The sequence below is a fragment of the Citrus sinensis genome, chromosome 6, assembly GCF_022201045.2.
Source record: "Citrus sinensis cultivar Valencia sweet orange chromosome 6, DVS_A1.0, whole genome shotgun sequence".
Taxonomy (NCBI): domain Eukaryota; kingdom Viridiplantae; phylum Streptophyta; class Magnoliopsida; order Sapindales; family Rutaceae; genus Citrus; species Citrus sinensis.
This window is the reverse complement of record NC_068561.1, coordinates 18,856,938-18,878,803: the sequence shown is the minus strand read 5'-3', so window position 1 is coordinate 18,878,803 and position 21,866 is coordinate 18,856,938. Positions and strand designations below refer to the sequence as shown.

Below are 21,866 nucleotides of genomic sequence, written 5' to 3'. Positions count from 1 at the left end.
GCCTTTGATATTTATTTAAGAGATGGTATATAATATATATGCATTAATTATAATTATTATATGTTTTATGAGAAAGTGAAATGTTAATTGTAATTTTATATGTTAATAATATATAATTATATATTGTTAAATTTTAACAATAAAATGAAAATAATCGGGCATTAATTTTTTGTTACTTATTAATAATTGATTTTTTTGTATGAATAGTAATGGTAGATTAAAAATTAAAATTAAATATTATGTTACAATATAAATTATAATTATATATGTCATATGATATGTGTACTTGTGCAATAGTTTCAACTTCAACCAAAAATTAACCAATTTAATTGCAGTAGTTTCAAGTTTCAACTTCAACAAACAATTAATCAATTTAATTAATTGCATGATAACTAATAAGTAAGTATTAAGTGGTTAAGTACATATAATATGGGCATAAATTTAGGGGTTTGTAATAAGAATTAAGAATTTAAGATACGAATATGTAATTAATATTATATTATTTTGGCTAATGGATAATTAGATATTATAAATTAAATAATTACATTAATTTCTTGGTTTTCTTTTATGGAATATGCATCTTGAATTCTTGATCATATATAAATATTATGGTGGAAAATTGGAAATATCGACTTCAAAAAGTTTCATAAAATTAAATTAACAAGTATTTGAATCAATTTGTAATACTAACTATTAAGTATATTTTTTTAATAATTTTTTTGTGTTTTAATTTTTGGATTAATGATTAATAATTATTTATTTGTATGTTTAGATGTCTGGACACTCAAGATCGAATTCGATAAGTGATGATTTGGACACTCAAGATCGAATTCGATAAGTGATTATGACAATCAAAGTGTTCAAATGGAAAGAACTCAAAAGGCAAAGCAGAAAAGACCACCATTGAAGAAAATATCTGAGACGTAGAATTATTTTACTTTACTTGAGGACAATCCAAACAAATGAAAGTGCAACTATTATGGTAGACAATATCAATGTCATTCAAGGCATGATGGGATTACAAATATGAGAAATCATATACAGACTTGCCCTGCATACAAGACATTATGGGAACAACAAGAGAGAAGTCAACAAAAATGGAAACTATTTAATTATATTTAATTTTGTGATTTTGTGTTCTAAAGATTAATGTTTAGATTTTAGAATTGGACATTGTGCTTTGGATAGAGATTATTAAATTTAAACTTTGTGTTAATTTTTAATTTTCAATCATTTGAATTTAATTCTATAGTAGTTTTCTTTTTTTGTTAGTTGAAATGAATGGATGGATGAATGAGGGAGGACTGTTGAGGTTATGAGGCCCCAACAATTCTTTTGTGCGCTTGTGGGTGTAATATCCTTCTGTGTAATTCCATTGAGGTGGCAGTAAGGTTACTTAGGGCGTAACTGCCTGGCTCGTTGGCACAATTATAAATGTGTGCAGCCCCTCATGTCCATCCACCGCTTAGTGTGGGGCTCTATGCTTCTATTGTATAAGGAAATAAAGTTGCACCTTAGCTATCAGTTTAAGCTTTTAGCCTAATGGTAAGCGCTTGATCTTAACAAGGACAAGGAATGTGGGAGAGAAAGGTCTTAGTTAGCAAGGTGACAAGAGGGTATTTGAATTGAAATTTCATTAGTTAACATTATTATTATCATTACTATTTTTATTATTTTTCATGTGGATTAATGGATTGGGGCGGGTTTGCCTTAATGTTCAAGCCCTTGGATAAATTAAAAATTCTTTAATCTTTACAACAAATTGGTATTTGTTAAATGTTTATGATGAATTTTTAGGTGGGATTCATATTAAAGGCAAAGAAAGTTAGCTCCAAATTGCTTAGACCCGAATTCACTTGAACCTTATTTGATTCGATTTCACTCGACCCAAATTAACCCGAATAACCCGAATAACCCGAATCTAATCTGAACCTTATATAACTTGAATCCGATCCGATCCGAACTCCACCTGACTTTTTAACCCGATCCAATCCGATCCAAATTTAATTCGGATCAGATCGAATCAGGTTATAAGTTCGGGTGGAGTTCGAATGGATTTTTATCCAATCCGACCAACCCAAAACCCGATTGGGTTGAATCGAACCGAACCCAAACCCAATTTTGCCCACCTATAATTTTACATGAAGGCCTCACAAGATGATTATTTTGTATATAAAAGAAAAAATAAATTTAAAAGCCATTATTATTTATTTAATTTACTATTATTTTGTAATTATCTTTTCCTAAATAAACTATCAAATTCTTATAAAGTTTATTTAATATAGTACTTAGTAGTTTTGATTTCTACAAAATCGACAAATTAATAGTTTCCATCCTACAAATTCTTTATTTCATTATTAGAATTAATATGTCATATTTCAAAAGTTTTATATTCATTTTAAACCTCTATAAAAGCCCCACATTTTATTACTTATTCATTAAATTTTTCCTCCAACAATCAAGACATGATATGTTCTTGGCATTTGAGAGAAAGAAAGAGAGATAGGGAAAAAAAAAGTCATGCTTCCTCTACTTTCCACTCAAGAAAAAGAAAAAATATGATAATTTTCTCTATTCTCTATTACTATTGGTCATTACTCAAATCCTTAAACAATTAATATAAACATAAGTTAATTTATGATTTCATCTCAAATTTCAGATTTTATCTTTTTATTATTCTCTTAATTAGTTGTGTTATTCATTTGTTATTATTTCTTTTTAATATATTCTTTTATTCATCTACTTTTTTTTGTGTGCTTGTTTTATCTATTTTGAAATAAAACTATATCGAGAAACTTTAGAGAATAGAAGAATAGAAAAATTAATTTAATTTAGAAAAGGAGTAGTAAAAAAGATATAATTTGAGTTAAAAAATAATAAGTGAAAATGTTATAATTGAATTAAAATTTCATAGATTAACAATAATAGAATAGAATTTTATTTAATAATTTTAAATTTTAGAGTATTTAAAGAATTGATTTTCAATAAATAATTTATAACTTTTATATATATATATATATAATCCTAAATTTTAAGAAAAACTAATTAAAACTACTTGCCTAATGCTCCAAATATAGTTAAGCGGCCCTGCTAGAGAATTTCTTATGACAGCCCCTAAACTTGCAGTTTGTTGATCTTAAGTTTGTTGATCTTTATGAACCACAGTATCAACATTTACTTTTATGCAGTTGCTAGGTGGTGGAGTCCATTCCTGCAACTTTCTGCCTTCTATGCGTCTTTGGCTCATCTGTCTCTTTACCTGCACTTTTTGATATGCATCGATAACTACTTTAGCCTTGGCAGCTAAAAACATGGGGTCTGGGTTTTTCCCCTCAAAGATGAATTTGTTCCTTGCATGCCACATAAACCCAACATATAGCTTCTACAAATTCGATATCAGTCTTGGTCAGTGTACCAAATAATCTGTGCAGGACACTCAGCATATCTTCCCTATTGCCTCCCTTCATTTCAGTCCCCTAATGAGTGCATTTCCAGATTTTCCTAGCCACTTTGCATTCCATAAGGGCATGGAAAACATCTTCACATCCAGTTCTACATACTTGGCATATTGGTTCTTGCAAAATTTTCCTTCTCCACAGATTTTTTGCTGTTGGTAATAAGTTCTTGGCAGCTTTCCACGAAAAAATTTTGATTTTCTCTGGCAAATTTAGTCTCTATATCCTATGCCAGCCATTGGATCCTCCTATTGAACATGTTGGTAGCTCATAAAACTTGAGACTGTGAGCTAACTGATAGCCACTCCTCACTGAGTACAGCCACTTCTTATCATAGTGCCATATTAGCTTATCTTGTTAGGGGTTTCTCGGCAATGGGATTCTTTTTATTCTTTCAACATCTTCTTTAACAAAGTTTTGGTAATTAAGCCTACATTCCACTGATGGTTTGGATCAATAAGTGCTGAAACTTTTGCTTCTACAGGCAAGGGTAGCATAACCACTGGCCTAAAAGTCGTTGGCCTGGGTGTCCAGTTGCTTGACTGGATCTGAATTTTTTCTCCTTTTTCTACTCTCCACCTTGTTCCCTTTTGTATGATCTGCCTCCCCCATAAAATACTCCTCCAAAGGAAGGGTGGATTGGAGCCTGATTTGGCATTAAGAAAATCTATTTGCTTGAAATATCTTGCTTCCAGGACTTTGGCAACCTTGCTTAGCAACTAGGGCTTAGTTAAAGCTTGACAAGTCTCTAAACCCCAATCCCCCTCTGATCTTAGCAAAACTCACATTCTCCCAGTTTAGCCAATGGATTCCTCTCTTATCTTTCTTTGACCCACACCAAAACCTTGCAGTGTCCATTTATATGGTTTATTTAGTTTATAATAAATATGAATAAAAAGAATTTAAAATAAGGATAATACTGTAAAATTATGTTATTAATGAAGTTATTAGTTATTATAAAAATAAAAAGAGAATAGGTGGTATATATAAATTTTATTGAGAAAGAAATTGATAATCTCCCTTTTAAAATAATTGTACCAATTGACAAATTAAATAAAATGAGTTAATTTCAAATAGAATAAAAGGAGCCGTGGTGTAAGTGACCAAACAAAACAACAATGTCCCCACAAGAAGATCATCTAAAACTTCAGTTTTATTTTTCCAATGTGTCATTGCGTTACAATCATTAACACTCCAATTATGAAATGGGCGATAAGTGCTACAATATCGATCCAACATTGAGATCAAAATTGCTACATGCATGTTAGCGCATAAGAAGTGACAGTTGCTTCTTGAGGCGCTTGATGGTCTCGATCCGAAAGAGCTGCAGAAATTCGGACTTAGCTTGAGATGTGGCTATGCTTCAGTTCTGCTTGGATTGAACTTTGAATTAGCTGAAGCTTAGAGGTAGGCTTTAATTGCAATTTTGTAAGAAGCTTTAAGTCTTGGTTCTATTGAAGAAACTTGATGAACCTTGCTTTCCCGCTCCCCGAAGACAACCCCCCCCCCCCCCCCCCCCTAAAACACCACAAAAGCTGAGGCCCTTACATTTGTTATTTATAGGAGAAATTAATATTGTGCTGCTAAGTTAACATGTTTAGCTGGCTGTCCTAGCTGCTGCCCTGTGTCAATCTTAGCTGTTGTCAAATGTCTATGTAAAGAAATAATATTGATGGCCTTCATTCTATGCCTTTCCGTTCTTAGGCTTGCTCCAATGGTCAAGCACGTTGGTCTTATTTTTATCGTCAACACTGTAATCTACAAATAAGAAAACACACAAATAAAAGCCGATGTTTTTGGGCCCGAAAAATAAGGTCAAATTAAATTGAATTCTAGCCCAAACTCAGTCAAATGAGATTATTTTGAAAGGCCACAAAGGCCTGCAGAATGCACTTGAAACCTTATTAAGCACACACAACCTATCGTGCAATAAGTGGTCAGGCAATTGCCACGTAAAATCTGCACGTATGGTTTCATGCAGTATCGATAACATGTATTATGCGTACCAGTTTATGGAAGTTCAGCTTACTAGCAAGTCAGAGAGTGAACAAATTCTCTAAATTTTGGCTATAAAAGCAGACCAAGCATTATTCTAAAGGGGGGTCGAGGTAGAGAGAGTGACATTCCATTTAAGCATAAACAATACTGAGAGAATAATAACAATAAATATAAAATAGCCCCTTTGTTATGCTTTTACATTCCCTCGGTTCCTCCTACACTATACTCTTTAAATGTGGACCTTTAACATATTTTTCGGAATTTTTTTTTCTTTGAGATGTTGTTTTCTAGACCTAGAGCCATCAAAAGCTCACACACTATCTCTTGATGCTTCAAGAAGGACGTGGGTACAATTTCTCCAATCCCTTAGAAATGACACGTTAGCAATCACAAAAATTCTCATACAACTTTTAAATAATAATTTCAATAAAAATAATAAATATATTAAGGATTATTCAAAATCCTCATAATATAGGGTTCAGTTATGGTGTAATTATGGTATCATACTACAATTGTTTCCAGCTGTTGGATCTAGCTTATGGTAACAACTATAACTGAATCTAACTACATGATTCAACTGTAATATGATACCACAATTACACTATAATTTTACCCCCATAATATAACTATGAGATTATATGATAGAGAAATGCTAAAGGTCGGGAACGCTGAGAGAACATTGAGAGAAACGGCAGGTTGTGCTGCCATTTCGTGTTCTCTCAGCTCCCCCCCCCCAACATGACTAAGAAAGCGAACCCCCACGTGAAAAAATACTTCAGCTCAAGTCACTTTTGCCAAAAGCTGCCGTTTGGCCCCACACTCAAGTCACTTTTGCCAAGTGAATTCTGCCCCCACGTGAAAGTTTGAGTTCTCTCCTTGCTCATGACCAAGCAAAGCTAAGTTTGAGTTCTCTCCTTGCTCCTTCACTCGTTCACTTCTCCTTCGTTTCTCGTTCACTTATTTGCTCATCACAAACCATCACAAACCAAGATAACTTGCTCCCATTAATTTCAAATATTAAACTGCTTTGTTGAGTTCCACAACCTGAAAGTACAATTCTTTCAATATTCTAACAGCATCCTAGTTCACAGTTAGATATCAGAAACAAATGTTAACATATTTAATGCCAATCTTTATTCCATGAGAACTTAAAATATCCAAAAGAGATGCATCTACCTTACATATCTATTTACACAACAAGTGTCCCTTCAATTCCAACAGAATATACATGCCTCCATAAGATTTCATATGGCACTGAAATTAAAAATTTCGTCAACTGATAGAAGCCACCACATAATGGCAAAATATATATGTTTATTATCAAAGAACAGAAGGCATCATTTGAGCAAATTAAAGAGACAACTATTCTCAGCCATTCTTCTCAATATGGGATAGACTTCTTGTATCGTCATATCCACTCTCAGCACCATAGGCTGGTTGTTCCTTATGCAATCGGCGCCCTTTACAATCACCCACTTGAGGGACTTTTGCTCGACACTTTGGGTGGAGCCCTCTCTTTTCTTGTCTCGGGAATGACTGCACGAACAACCGTGATATTTTTTTGCTTTGCTGTGATTAAAACTGTTGATGATCACTCTGAGCTTTGGTTGCCTGGCAATATCTTCCACTTGTTCTTCCAGAATAACACCGCTTATCACGATGTCCACCATCAACTTAAGGGCTTGAAGTACAACTATTCTCAGCCATTCTTCTCAATATGTGATAGACTTCTTGGAACTCACATGTCTTACCAATGTTACCATCTAGTCAAGCTACCTTAAGGAGGTTTTGAGGCTCGGCTAAAGAAAGACTAGATGCTATTAAGACAATTTGACTGTATCATAAATTAATTATTAAAATAATTATCAACAATACAATTACCAAAATAATTGTGGGAGTTGGAGTTCATGTGGGAGTGCTGGAGAAGGAGTTGAAAATAGAAAGGAAAAGGAGTTGAGAGGGAGTGAAGGAGTGCTGGAACGGATCTGTTGAAAGCGAAGAAGGAAGAAGGAGTGCTGGAACAGATCTGTTGAAAACGAAGAAGGAAGTGAAAAAAGGAAAATGATTTAAAAATCACATAGGGGATAGATATATGTTACTCACGTGGGGGGGGGGGAGGTGAGAGAACGAAACGGTAGCACAAGCTGCCGTTTCTCTCAGCATTCTCTCAGGTTCCCGATGTTTAGTAGCACTCTATATGATATTAGTTTGGGTGTCAAATCACAACTGTTCAGTTCTACCAAATACTTTAACGTGGCACTCAATTCTAGTTAGGATGTGCAGGAAGCATTGAAGAGAGAATACTGAAGGCCATCATTCTAGTCAACTTCTTCTTCAACGTCATCATCATGATCTTGATCATCTTTTAAATCACCGTTGAGGCAAAGTGAGAGAATATGCACAAATAATCAATGCTATGTATGCTGAATTGTAGCAGAATTAGTAAATTCTCTTACTAATTCTGCTACATCTCTTACTAATTCTGCTACAATTCAAGTGTCTGAGTGTCTTCGTTTTCTCTTTTTTTTTTGGTAAGTATCCATTAAATTTGGATTCAAAAGAGGAGTAATTTCTCACCAACGACGGAACTCATAAAGCAATCCACTGACGACAGAACTCAAACAGCAATGTACTTAAAATTATAAACTCTCGTAGCCAATAATTAAATAGTAACACTTCGATTAAAAAAAATTATAAACTTGCGCATTTGGCTAACAAACACAAAGATAGAGACGTGCAACCGGCACCACTCCTTCAAAGAATTGATGAAGGCTTAAGCACCCACTGCAATTCCAATTATTTTTTTTAAAAAAAGTTAATTAATTTATCATAAAAATATTCACGTACGCACGAAATAAAAGAAAATATAGTAAATTATCTTATGACAAATATAATAAATTATAACCAGAGATATGACATGGCTTCATAGAAGCTCCGATTCACCGGAACATTCAACGGAGCCATGAGTTTGCATGCTTCCAACTTTCAACTTTCTCTTCATCTGCTCAATTGTGATTCTCAGTTTTATCACGACGATTATAAGAAGTAGCTTAGGAAGTTGCAAAAGCATCAGTCATCAGAGTCCGGATAGCAACAACCGGCAATCAATCCGGTGAACGGGATTTCATCGAGGCACTGCGATGTCAAGCTATCAAAGGAGTTGGGAAGCACGGGGATGGACCCGGTTGATAATATAACGACGGCGGCAAAGGCAAGAAACTTTTTTTTTCTCCGGACTTAATACCGAGATGGTTTTCCGAGGATCGGAAGAAAAATCCGATGGCTCCGATACGAGGATCACGAAGTAATAGGAGAATGCACGTGTGATCCTCGTAGCCTGAGCCATCAGAGTTTAGTGATGACCACGAGAATTGAATCAAGTGATCATGGAAAGAATTTGCAGCCTGAAGCCGTTTTATGATTTTTGGTACGAAGATATTTGAGAGTAAATTGTTTCTTTTATGGAGAGTATATGTGAGAGTTTGTACTGGAATTTGGAAGATGGATATTGTTTGTTGTCGATAAGGGTTGCTGTGAGCTGAGTTTTTACTTAGTACTGAATCAATAATTATTAAATAAGATAAATAAAAAATTTAAATTTAAATAATTATAACCTTAATTCAATTCTCAACAAAAACTTAACTCTCACTAAATTCTAATACTTATTTGTTGTCTCATTATTGAATAAAGCATTAGGTAGTTTAGATCTTTAATTAGCGTGAGTAGAGAGTTTAAATAAAAGGCTTAGATAATGATTTCAAATGTTTAAGGGAATTTAAATAAAATAACCATTTTACTCTTGAATTCAAGGATATTTTTACTTTACACTATTAATAATACAATAAAATTTAGCTTTTTAAAATTATGAAATCAAATTTAACGATGGGTTGATTGGGTCTTCATGAATTAGGACTTAGGATAATTTGTGGATTTAATTTGATTATGCAAATTTGTGAAGACAAATTGAGAAGTCAAACCAGATTTTTTTCTATTAAGGAAAAAAAATAGAGTTTTAAGTGTATATAATGGAATATTGGCTATGTAAATTAATTTTATTTTAAAATATTATTTTAATTTTATATTTAGTATATTAAATGTCCAAATCACCCTTGTGACGTCATTAATTGTAAACAACCGTTAATGTTTTGGTGGATGATCGATACAAATTACAAATTTAGGGTGGAAAATTAAACGAATTTAAACTTTTGTGATATTTTTTATAACTGACTAATTAAACTTAAGGTGGATAACTGTTAATTTCTCTATTTTTTTTTATTTAGCATGTTAAATATCTAAATTACTCTTATAACCTCATCACTTTCTAATGGAAGCTAATGATTTGATGGACGAATAATATAAATTATAAATTTAGTGTGGATGAATGATAAAACTTGAAAGCGTTGGAGTATTTTTTTTTTTTTTAAAACAAAACCCATTAGGCATTTAGGCTAAACCAAACAAACATAGTACATCCAATTTTGGTTAGAAGTTGGACTAATGGCTTCCTTTCATTATACTCTTATAACACCTTTTGAGTATTTTACAATTGTAGTCTCCAGCAAAATTACATCAAAGGACAAACATGTGACCCCCATATTAATACATATTTTCTTCTGTTATCAGAGAATTTACCCAACTTATTGGAATTCCAAAATAGCGACTAAAAACCCTAGCTATTCCCCGGGGAAGGGAAGAGAGAGAAAGAATCAAGTTTCCAAATAATAATAATATCTCGAAGACCCGTTACAAAAACTATTAGAAAATCAGAATGGGTGCTTAACAAATAGATATTAAATAAATTGTTACATTTTTTGTTTGGAGTTTTAAAGTAATACTTTTTTTTTTTTTCTATTTTCATTGCCCCAGTAAATTTTCGTTAGTGAGAATTGCCGAGTTTTAATTGGTATTTGCAGTACAACAAATTAACAATTTCATTAATTTATACGTTTGATTAAAAATTTTTATTTCTTTTATTTTCGGAAGCAATGAAAATAGATTAAAAGAATCTAAAGATGAGAGAAGGCGAAAAAAAATGGAAACAGGAGTGAGAGAATAAGAAGAATCAGAAAGAATATATATAGGATTACGGGGTTCGAAGAGGACGATTGGATAACTGGTTTCCATGTTTGATGAAGAAATTTTAAAATAAGGTTATTATTGTAATAAACGGAAGAGGAGCAAATAAGTGAAAGGGTTTAAAAAGAGTTGGTAGGGTGCCAAAACAAAAAGAGGCTAAGCGATTGGGCTATCATTTTGGAATAATATTTGCCCAAATTAGAATTTCATGTGTCTTGAGTGTCTTTTTTTTATTTATTTTTTTATTGTTTTCCCCTCACTCGGGGTACAGGACTTTTGCATTCCATGAAAAAGTGTCAAAAAGAGGGGCAATTAGTCAATTTATTTAAAATTATAAACTTTTGTGGCGAATAATTAAATGGTAAAATTTTTTTTAAAAAAAAAAGTGTCCGTACAAAAACTGCCGCAAATTAATTAAACTATTGGATGAAGAAAAATTGTAGACAAAATTCTCAATGAATTTTTAAGCCCATTTGGCTAACAAAGACATGCAACCAGCGCCTAAAAGAAGAGAAACATTTGCTCCAAACTGAAGCCTTTTATTGGTTTGCATCTTTGGATTCATAAAATCTGCAGCAAGAAGATCCACCAAGGACATGTATATTAGGATTCCGGCTGCTGCTGCATTGAATATTCCTTCAACAATAAGAGCAGTGGGGCTATTTTCGTCATAAACACTTGATATTCCAATGCCTATTGCTATCCCAACTGGGGTCGTCAAAGAGAAGAACAAGGCCAATATTGCAACTCCTCGAGACTTGAATCTTGCCTATAAAAACGAACACGTTAAAACAAAATTGTTAACATCAATTACTAATGAAATTTGGAGCCATATTGTCCACTTGATTGTACGTACATAGGTGGATATTGTCACAAAAAGACTTTAGTATCACATACAGTCAACAGCGTAAAAAAAAAAAAAAACAGAGAATTTTAAGACTTCAAATAAGTTTTTTTCCTTTTTCTAACCCAAAAAAAAAAGAGTTTTCCGAAATAAAAAAGTGCTTTGATAATTAATTCTTATGGCTAGTTAGCACCATGTACATGTATGAAGCATTTTAACTAAAACTTACAAAGTAAAAACAATATTAATGAGAAAAATGGAAAACTGTCAAATTGGCCAAACCTAATATTATCATAAATAGAAAATCCTAATTACCTGCGTAATGCAACCACCAAGACCCATTCCTTCAAAGAATTGATGAAAAGTCAACGCTGCAACCAAAGGCTTAATGGTTTTTGGACTCTCAGAAGCTCCCAATGAAATTCCAATTATTACCGAGTGCACAAGAATTCCCAACTCCAAAACCTAATGGAAAAAATAACCATAATGAAACTTCAAAAATAAAAACAAAAAAAAAAAAATCACCATCGCCTTTAGATATGCGTGAAAATTTAAAATAAATAAATAAGTTGTACCAGAGATATGACACGGTGTCGTAGAAGCTCCGATTCACCGGAATATTCAAGAAATCCATGAGCATGCCCATCAGTTGCATGGGTATGAACATGCACGTGACCTGCATGCTCCCCAACTTTCTCTTCATCTGGTGCGTTATTCTCCGCTTCACCAAAGTGAGACTTGCGATAATAAGAAGTCGCATAAGAAGTTGCAAAAGCATCAATCATCAGAGTCCCGATAGCAGCAACCATGGCAGCGAATCCGGTGAACGGAAAATCCCCCCATGGATGTTCATCGAGGCAGGGCGACGTTAAGTTCTCGAAGGCGTCGGGAAGCACGTGGATGAACCCCGTCGATAATATAACTCCGGCGGCAAAGGCCTTGATTAGGAAGAAAATATTTCTCTCCGGACTTAGTGCCCGGATAGTTTTTCCGAGGACGGGAAGTAAAACTCCGATGGCTCCGGCCACGAGTATCGAAGCGATTGCGGCGAGTTTATATTTTAAGGCTTGAGTCTTGTCTCGATCCTCGTCTTCAGGATCGCACGTGCATTCTCCTCGTACTACGTTGGGAAGTAGTATTAGAAGAATGCAAAAGAAAGTGATGAAAAGACGATGAGAAGTGATCATGATAAAGAATCTGAAATCTGAAAACAATATCACGATTTTTATTTTTGTATGATGAAAATATTTGAGAGGAAATTGTTTATAGCGTAGAGTTTATGTGAAAGCGCGTGATTGTTGATCTCTAGAGCATCATAAAATCATTGTGACCCATGCACCGACCCCATCGAGTGAAACTGAAAGAGAATAAGAAAACAAAATAAAAGAAATTAATAGAACAAACAGAAGAGATTGGATTAAAACGCTAAGTACCAATTAAGGTTTAATTCGCTTTAGCGTTCGATGATCATCTCAAAAGTAGCTTTGAAGAAATAATGAGGACACGATTCCGTAAGAATCAAGTTACGAGTAGAATCAAACTTCTGTACATGGGTTGTTTCTTGTTTTGTAAAATTATGGTAATTATTAGACGAAATAATTAATTTGACCACAGAATTAAAAAGTGGCCTGCAATTAGGGACTGGCTAGTTGAAAATTTGGATGGGAATCTCAGGGATTGAAAAATAGCAAAGTGTTGATAATATGTCGACATACTGAGCAGCCAGAAAGGAATTTCAAAGCATTCTCACTACAACTGTAGGCTAAAATTGGTGAAGTCAAGCTTGCAATGTCGATATTATGTTGAAATAATAATTGACTCATTTAATTTTTTTTTCTTTGACAAGCCAGCCGGATAACAGTATTAGCTGGATTTTCGATCTTCTTGGTTGGCTAACCAAATCTAAAATTCAATATTTACAGTTTAGTCAATGCAATTTTAAAATAATAAAATGAAAAAGGGTCATTTTTTTATACAAAGTGTGAAGTATATTAAAAAAAAAAAAGGAGAGTTGTATCAAGGATTGAGATTTTCTCATGATCTGATCTTTTTATGAGTAAATTTTATTAACATGATTGGTGGTTAATAAATTAAAAAGAAAAAGTAGTTAAATTATAATTATACACTAACATTAAAATACAAATGACACAAGATCTGTAAAAGATCAGGTGTGCTCAAATCAGAAGAGGATCATCATCCTTGTATCAAATCGTGGGTAACATGACGTTATATTTAATTCTTTGTTTTCCCTTTTAAACAATAAAATATATGTCAAAAATAAAACCCTAGCCTAACTAATTAAAAGTTTTTTACCCTAAAATCTTATTTTGTAGTTACAAGGGGCTGCATCAAATATCAATATTCAAACTGGTTTTGGATTCAAGAAAATATACCATTTTGGGATAAAAAGGCAACGAAAATTATTCAATTTTAATTTCAATTATTCCTTAAATCATTCAGGAGAAAAGGTAAGGAAAATTCTGAAATGCTTCTAAGCAGTTCATGTAAAAGAAAGCTTCAGGACCAGTTGTGAGACTGTGATGGGATTTGGCCAATTGGGTCCCTCCTAAGGTTCTATTATTTGACATAAGTTTATAGAAGAATTAAATAAAGAGCATAATGTCAATTACTTTTGATAACTTTATCATAGGACCATGAACCTCAAAAAGTTTTTCAAGCTCTGCCAGTTGCATACTTGCACTTGCACCTCATATGAATAGACTCAGGAGTTTGCTTGTAAGGTCGAACATGAAAACTATAACAATGATGCTGAAATTAACTTGTAACATGGGATCATGTTGTATTAATATCATATTAAATATTATATATGAATGTTAAAAAAAATAAAAAATGAATGAATGGTAACAGGCTACTAGTCCAACATTTAATGTTATTACCTTGTAGTCAATTTGTTGCCCCGTGGTTTCATAAATCATATCCGCACTGATCAAGTTATTAATTAGGGTACTAATTAATTTGTTAAATAAATAATTAATTTGTTAAGTATGAAATCAGATTTGATGATCGTAGTATCGGCAATGTTTGTACGTGTTAACGATCTTAATAATTACATACTATTCTTATACTTGAATCCTTTAGTTCAGCTCCTGAGACGTGAAACGTATATAGGAATTAGATAACGATTGAACGTCAACTCCCTTGGCAGAGCTTGAGATATTTAACAAAAAGATATTTTAACAGAGCTCGAGTTTCAACCAAAAGATGTGTGCATTGTCTAGAGATTGGAATCTGGCAAGTGGCAAATCCCCATGTCGTTTTGTTATGAATTTGTAGGCCATTTTGGATGTTGGCTAGCTTGTTAATTTGACTCTCTGTGTTCATGTACGTGTCAAGTTTTGTTCCAAGTTTTACTCAGAAACAATTTCACCTTTGTCGTGATCATCCATCAGACTGTTTGCATGGAATCAAATTGCCACCATTCTCTCAGTCAAATTCTTATTAATGGAAACGAAGAAGTATGAAGGCGTGTGTAATGACTTCAATTTAGAAATAAGATTAATATTTTGTAAGGAAGTTTCACTTTGTCGCTGGGCATTTGGTCTAGTGGTATGATTCTCGCTTTGGGTGCGAGAGGTCCCGAGTTCGATTCTCGGAATGCCCCTGAAATTATGAGAAATGATAATTATTTTTTGGGTAAAAGCTTGTTTAGTCCCTATATTATGAGGTTAGTGTTCATTTAGTCCCTGTATTTTTAAAAACACCTCAAAACATCCCTGCTACTAAATATTGACACTTATGCCATTATTTTTTATTATTTTTAACTTGCTTTTACAATATTACATTTTTACAATAATGTTTCTTTTTTGGATATTAATAAAAAATTAAATTATCAAATTAAACTCAAAAATAAAATAAAAACAAAAAGGTATATATTAATTTTTGTGGAAGCTCACATATGTCTAAAAAATTAATATCGTAAAAAATTACGTTATCAATTTTTTTAGAAAAATTAATATTTTAACTCAAGAGTGTGTTCCACAAAAATTAATATATATATTTTTATTTTATTTTATTTTTTGGTGTTAAACTGGTAATTTATTTTTTTCTTTTTAATAATGTCTAAAAAAATTATTATAATAGGGTTATTTTTTTTCTTTTTAATAATGTCTAAAAAATTATTATAATAGGGTAATATTATAAAAATAAGTTAAAAGGAACAAAAGATAATGGCAAAAGTGTCAATAATTTAATGGTAGGGATGGTTTGAGGTATTTTTAAAAATATAGGGACTAAACGGGCACTAACTTCAAAATATAGGGATTAAACGAGCTTTTACCCTTATTTTTTATAACTTATTAAAACACTTTATTTAAAACTTAGATAAAGACCAAATTCTTAAGTAAAATTAAGGAATCAAAATTCAGAATATTGAAAGTTTTACAAGATGAGTTTGGACGTTTTTGGAAGTAAAAGGAGACAACTGAGCTAATTAATTAGTAGTCCGTACCTAGTGGATTACGATGTCGTTTTCCCTCTCTTTTGGCAGTAGCAAGTAGCAAGTGGCTGGCTTCAACCAGCTTGCGTTTTTAGGTTTCTCTTGACTTAACCTCGTCGACCCATTCATATATTGTTCTAGCTTGCCATATGAAGGACAATGTTTGTAATACCCTTATTTTCACTAAAAGACCAACTAAATCTATATTTTCCACTCAAGTCTATAATTATGTATAGTTAAAATATAAAATTTATACGGTTATACCCAACTAATATGAAATATTTGATATTAAAACAGCATATACAAAGTGTTCATACAAACCACCAAGTGAAAGTGAAAATATAAGTAATCATTTGACATGTGTCATTTTCTTATAAGAACACATTGGGTCGAATACCAAAATTATTTTTTATTATAAACTTGCAAACATAGCAATATTGATGTGCGTATGTATATACATACATTGATGTGTAATATTGATGTATCAATGGCCATCGATAAACACTACGAGTTTGAGTTTTCTTCCTCAATTGAGTCAATATCATCACCATGATCTTTATCATCTTCTTTTCAAATTAGTTCATAGCTTTTCTTTTCTTTCCTTTTGTTTTTTACCCCCTTTTTGGCAGGGGCTTTGTAGAATTTATTATTTAAAGCTCACCGTCGAGTAATGATCTTTAGTCAAAAATAAAATAAAATATGTACAAGGAAAAATTACAGATCCCTTCAAATATAAGTTACAAAGATTCACACCCAAAATCAAATGAGTTATGACACTTACCCTCTTTAAATTTTAAAACGCTACACTTAACCCTAATCAATTTAAGTTATTTTACAGATAGTAAACATCCATCAAAATGTCTGTACAAAAACTGCCGCAAATTAAACTATTGGATAAACAAAAATTGCAGAAAAAATATCTATGATTTTTAAGCCCATTTGGCTAACAAGGACATGCAACCAGCTCCTAAAAGAAGAGAAACATGTGCTCCAAATTGAAGCCTTTTATTGTCTTGCATCTTCGGATTCATAAAATCTGCAGCAAGAAGATCCACCAAGGACATGTATATTAGGATTCCAGCTGCTGCTGCATTGAATATCCCTTCAACAATAAGAGCAGTGGGGTCATTTTCGTCATAAAAACTTGATATTCCAATGCCTATTGCTATCCCGGCTGGGGTTGTCAAAGAGAAGAAAAAGGCCAATATTGCGACTCCTCGAGACTTGAATTTTGCCTATAAAAACGAACACGTTAAAACAAAATTGTTAACATCAATTACTAATGAAATTTGGAGCCATATTGTCCACTTGATTGTACGTACATAGGTGGATATTGTCACAAAAAGACTTTAGTATTACATATGTGTACACACATATAGTCAACAGCGTAAAAAAAAAAACAGAGAATTTTAAAACTTCAAATAAGTTTTTTCCTTTTTCTAACCAAAAAAAAAAAAAAAAAAGAGTTTTCCAAAATAAAAGTGCTTTGATAATTGATTCTTATGGCTAGTTAGCACCATGTATCAAGCATCTTAATTAAAACTTACAAAGTAAAAATAATAATTAAAAAAATGGAATCATAAATAGAAAATATCAATTACCTGCGTAATGCAACCACCAAGACCCATTCCTTCAAAGAATTGATGAAAAGTCAACGCTGCAACCAAAGGCTTAATAGTTTTTGGACTCTCAGAAGTACCCAATGAAATTCCAATGATTACCGAGTGCACAAGAATTCCCAACTCCAAAACCTAACGAAAAAAATAACCCAAAATGAAACTTAAAAAAAAATAGATTAATTAATTTACCAATATAATTAAAAATTCACCAGCGTTTTATATATGCATGAAAATTTAAAAAATAAATAAATAAATTATAACCAGAGATATGACACGGTGTCGTAGAAGCTCCGATTCACCAGCATATTCAATAGATCCATGAGCATGGCCATGAGTTGCATGAGTATGAACATGCACGTGACCTGCATGCTCCCCAACTTTCTCTTCATCTGATACGTTATCCTCCGCTTCACCAAAGTGAGACTTGCGATAATAAGAAGTCGCATAAGAAGTTGCAAAAGCATCAATCATCAGAGTCCCGATAGCAGCAACCATGGCAGCAAATCCGGTGAACGGAAAATCCCCCCATGGGTGTTCATCGAGGCAGGGCGACGTTAAGTTCTCGAAGGCGTCGGGAAGCACGTGGACGAACCCAGTTGATAATATAACTCCGGCGGCAAAGGCCTTGATTAGGAAGAAAATCTTTCTCTCCGGACTTAGTGCCGGGATAGTTTTTCCGAGGACCGGAAGGTAAACTCCAATGGCTCCGGCCACGAGTATCGAAGCGATTGCGGCGAGTTTATATTTTAAGGCTTGAGTCTTGTCTCGATCCTCGTCTTCAGGATCGCACGTGCATTCTCCTCGTACTAATACTATGTTGGGAAGTAGTAGTACTAGAAGAATACAAAAGAAAATGATGCAAAGACTACGAGAAGTGATCATGTTAAAGAATTTGACCCCCCAAATTAGTTTCTGGAATTTTTCTTTTTTTTTTTTTTTTTTAATTTTTCGTTATAAGAAGTATTTGACAGTAAAATGTTTGTTTGTTATATATAGAGAGTATGTGAAAGTTTGATATGGAATTTCGTGAAATCATCGTGGTCCTTTGAGTGAAAACGAGAGTCACAGAGAATAAGAAAATAAATTAAAAAGTAGAACCAATTAAAGAGAAGATATTTGATAAAGACGCGAAAGTTTTAATTTTGCGTTTGATGATGATTTCAAAGGAATGACGACATGATTTCAAAGGAATGAGGACATGATTCGGCAAGAACACAAGTTTCATTGTAGAATTAAATTACTGCATACGGGTTGTAAAATTATCGTAATTATTACACGAAATAATTAATTGGTTACAGAATTAAAATTATTTAAGTGTGAGATTATTTGTACTTTAATTAATACTTTAAACACTCATTTATTTAATACACCCATGAACAAACTTATTATTCCAAGTACAAATGTCCATCTTCCAAATTCTACCGCACAATGGATTTCCGATTATTGTTAATTCATTTTTTTTTTTTAAGAATAACAGCTACCCAATTATTTATTTATTTATTTATTAATTCTTGTTTTAATACCCACCGTGTTTGTTAGAGTAAATATTTACCAGTGAAGTACAGGAGAAATTGTCCGTCATGATAAATTATATAAGGGGTAATTTAGTAAAATAATATTTAATTAAAAATGTGTGTTTAAAATAAATTTTAAAAGTGTTAGTAACTTTACCCAATAATTAAATACAAAGTTTTGATAACGTTATGTCGACGTCATAATTAACAAGAGAGGAATTTCAACGCATTCTCACTACAAGTGTAGGCTCAAAATTGGTTTAAGTCAAGCTTGTAATGTCACAAATTACGTTGGACTATTAATTTACCCATTTGATTTACCCCCCCCCCCCCCCCCCTTTTTTTTCCTTTTATTAGCTATATTTTCGATCGTGTTGGTTGGCTAAACAAATGTAAAATTCAACGTTTACATGTTTTTTCAATGCGATTTAAAAATATTGAATACATAATAAAAATGAAAAAGAGTCGTGTTATACCATACAAACGTGTCATTTTCTTTTTCTTGCTCAAGTAATAAAACAAACAAGAAGATAATTAATCATAGCTAGCAGTAAACTTTTAAAATAGAATTTAATCAAATCGTGGTTAACATTTACATCGTAATTTAATCATTTTTTTTTCCTTTTAAACGTGAAATATGAAAAAACCTAACCCTGATTCTAAGTTTTTGGCCTTAAATTTTTATTTTACGATTATCTAGCTGGACTCTATCAAATTTACTTTTTTTATTCAGAATAAGAAATGAATTAATTGATCTTTAATTGCTTAAATAATTTTAATTAAAAAAAAAAAGAGAAGATTTTAGGAGAAATTTTGAAAGGTGTGAAAAGGCTTACTCAAATTTTGAACAATCAATTTCAATGTGTCAGAAACCCACCCACCCAGCTTCCAATATTTTTAAAGGGCATCATCAATTGGTTGAGTTGTCACATTTTTCTTCCCCAAATGTCTAAGTCTTCTTGGAAAAAATTGTTTGATTCTTTAATTTCCTGTATTGGGCTTGGTCACATCAACTGTTTGTAGTGGTGGACCCAAACTTGTGAAGTACCGAGGGTTAATTAATTTACTTAAAAAAGAATTGCGGAAAAAATCCTTTTTCACCCCGAAGATTTAAAGTAATAACTCATTTTATCTTTGTTATTTAAATAATAATTTATTTTATTTTTATTTAAAAATATTTTTTATTAATTTACCATTAATTTATTGAGAAAAATAGTATTTTTAATTAAACATATATAAATTATTTTAAAATAAAACTCTCAAACATAATTAAATAACATTTGACTCTGTACATAAATTTAAAATAAAATAATAACTTAATGAATAAATAATAACATCACTAAATAAAATGTAAAACATATATTTGGGACAAAATTTAAAAAAAAAAAGATTTCATAGGCACTATGTATTTTTTTTAATTCTTTTAGCTTGTTTCTTACTTTAATATAGTCGAGTTAAATAAACAAATTATCAATTAGTATTGTTATTTTATCAAAAATAAACATAGTCTCCTTCATTTACTTAAAAAAATACACAATAAAGACATAAAAACACACATTTAAAATTGAGAGTATGTTTTTTTTTTTTTATCTTTAGTTTATCCCTAATTTGGTCTAAATATTTTTCTTTAATTTTGTGTGTAACCTATTTATTTAAAGTAATTCTAGTGATAAAAATATAGTTTTTTGTTCTAACTTTGTGGTATTTTATGCAAGGATGAATTGAACTGCACTCCCACGTAAACTCACTACAATTACTCCACTTGGTAAACTCATTATTCCACCGCCTTTAACTATTAAATGTTGGCATCATCTCCTTTCCAACTGACACACTACTTGTTACTTAGGAGATATCAAATCCAATTAACCTTTTAAAAAAAAAAAATTAACATAAAAGCTAAGGGGGGATGAGGTATCTTATCTTTGGAGCTGGCTACGGTACAGATTCTGTATCTTACAGACCAGGTTAGCCAGCTCCTCAAGGGTGCCATTTCCTTGCTTTGTTTCCACGTACAGGGACACGTGGAGTGCATAGAGTGGGGGATGTATGTTACAGAATCTGTAACACAGACTTCTCCTCTTATCTTATCGTTGGGGAAGTCTTCCTGCGTCAACGCCACTACTCTGTGACAAGTGTTGCCACGTGGTCACAACTTTAATTTATTGTAAATTTTGTTATAAGTTAAATTTATTTCCTGTTCCTTCTTGTGAGGTGGTGTTATTGGCCGTTTATTTTTTTTTTTAATAGCGGTGGATTAATAACCTTTCGACTTATTGGGAACCTAGTCGCTTTTATTGTGGACTGTAGTCAAATTTGCCAAAAAAAAAGGCATTTTCATCACTAAAATTGTATTTTCATCACTAAAATTATTTTTTTAAAAAATAGAATAGACAAAAGTGTGGGGAAAAAAAAAAGACTAAATTCTTTTTAAGTAAATTAATGAGATTATTATTTGTCAGAAAGAAATTTCGGTGTGCTTCACAAAAAAAAAAATTAAGAATTCACAAGATTATTCTCTTAAATTATGAAAATATATAAGTGTCCATCTCCCAATTAATTAACCCTTGCTAAACGTTTGGGGTCCACCACTGCAAGCAATTGATGTGCCGGGCCCAGCAATTTGATATTTTATAAAGAGATAAACGTGAGATTCTCGGAAGGAGAACGAAAACGGAACGTTCTTGGCAACTCAAAGAAAGGACGAAAAGGACCGCGATTTCTAAAACAGCTGCCGCGTGATACCACGTGTCACAAAGTAAACGGCCAACATCACTACTTTTTTTTTTTTTTAAAGTCTGTTATACACAGATATTACTGACATTACATTAGACATTACAATTAATATTTACAATCATACTATATAACTGGGACCACCATCATACATTGACACACTGAAGTATATGC

General features: G+C 32.3%; 1 protein-coding gene and 1 non-coding gene across 4 annotated transcripts; one reads left to right on the top strand and one right to left on the bottom strand.

Annotated features, from left to right (window-relative positions):
- Window positions 1-10,880: 10,880 nt before the first annotated feature.
- Window positions 10,881-18,425, bottom strand: LOC102627464 (zinc transporter 8-like). Of its 3 annotated transcripts, none has more exons than XM_052443104.1 (3): window positions 17,710-18,417; window positions 11,689-11,838; window positions 10,881-11,298 (listed from the first exon to the last, which is right to left on the bottom strand). In XM_052443104.1, the coding sequence occupies exons 1-3, from the start codon at window positions 18,328-18,330 to the stop codon at window positions 10,993-10,995; spliced, it is 1,077 nt and encodes a 358-aa protein (XP_052299064.1). In that variant the 5' UTR covers window positions 18,331-18,417; the 3' UTR covers window positions 10,881-10,992. The 3 variants fall into 3 exon arrangements, with proteins under 3 accessions (XP_052299064.1, XP_006481378.1, XP_006481377.1); XM_006481315.2 differs by lacking the exon at window positions 17,710-18,417 and adding an exon at window positions 11,949-13,016; XM_006481314.4 differs by lacking the exons at window positions 10,881-11,298; window positions 11,689-11,838 and adding exons at window positions 16,532-17,064; window positions 17,431-17,580 and having other exon boundaries at window positions 17,710-18,425.
- Window positions 14,924-14,995, top strand: TRNAP-UGG (transfer RNA proline (anticodon UGG)). The gene has a single exon. It is a non-coding gene; the product is annotated as a tRNA-Pro (tRNA).
- Window positions 18,426-21,866: the final 3,441 nt, after the last annotated feature.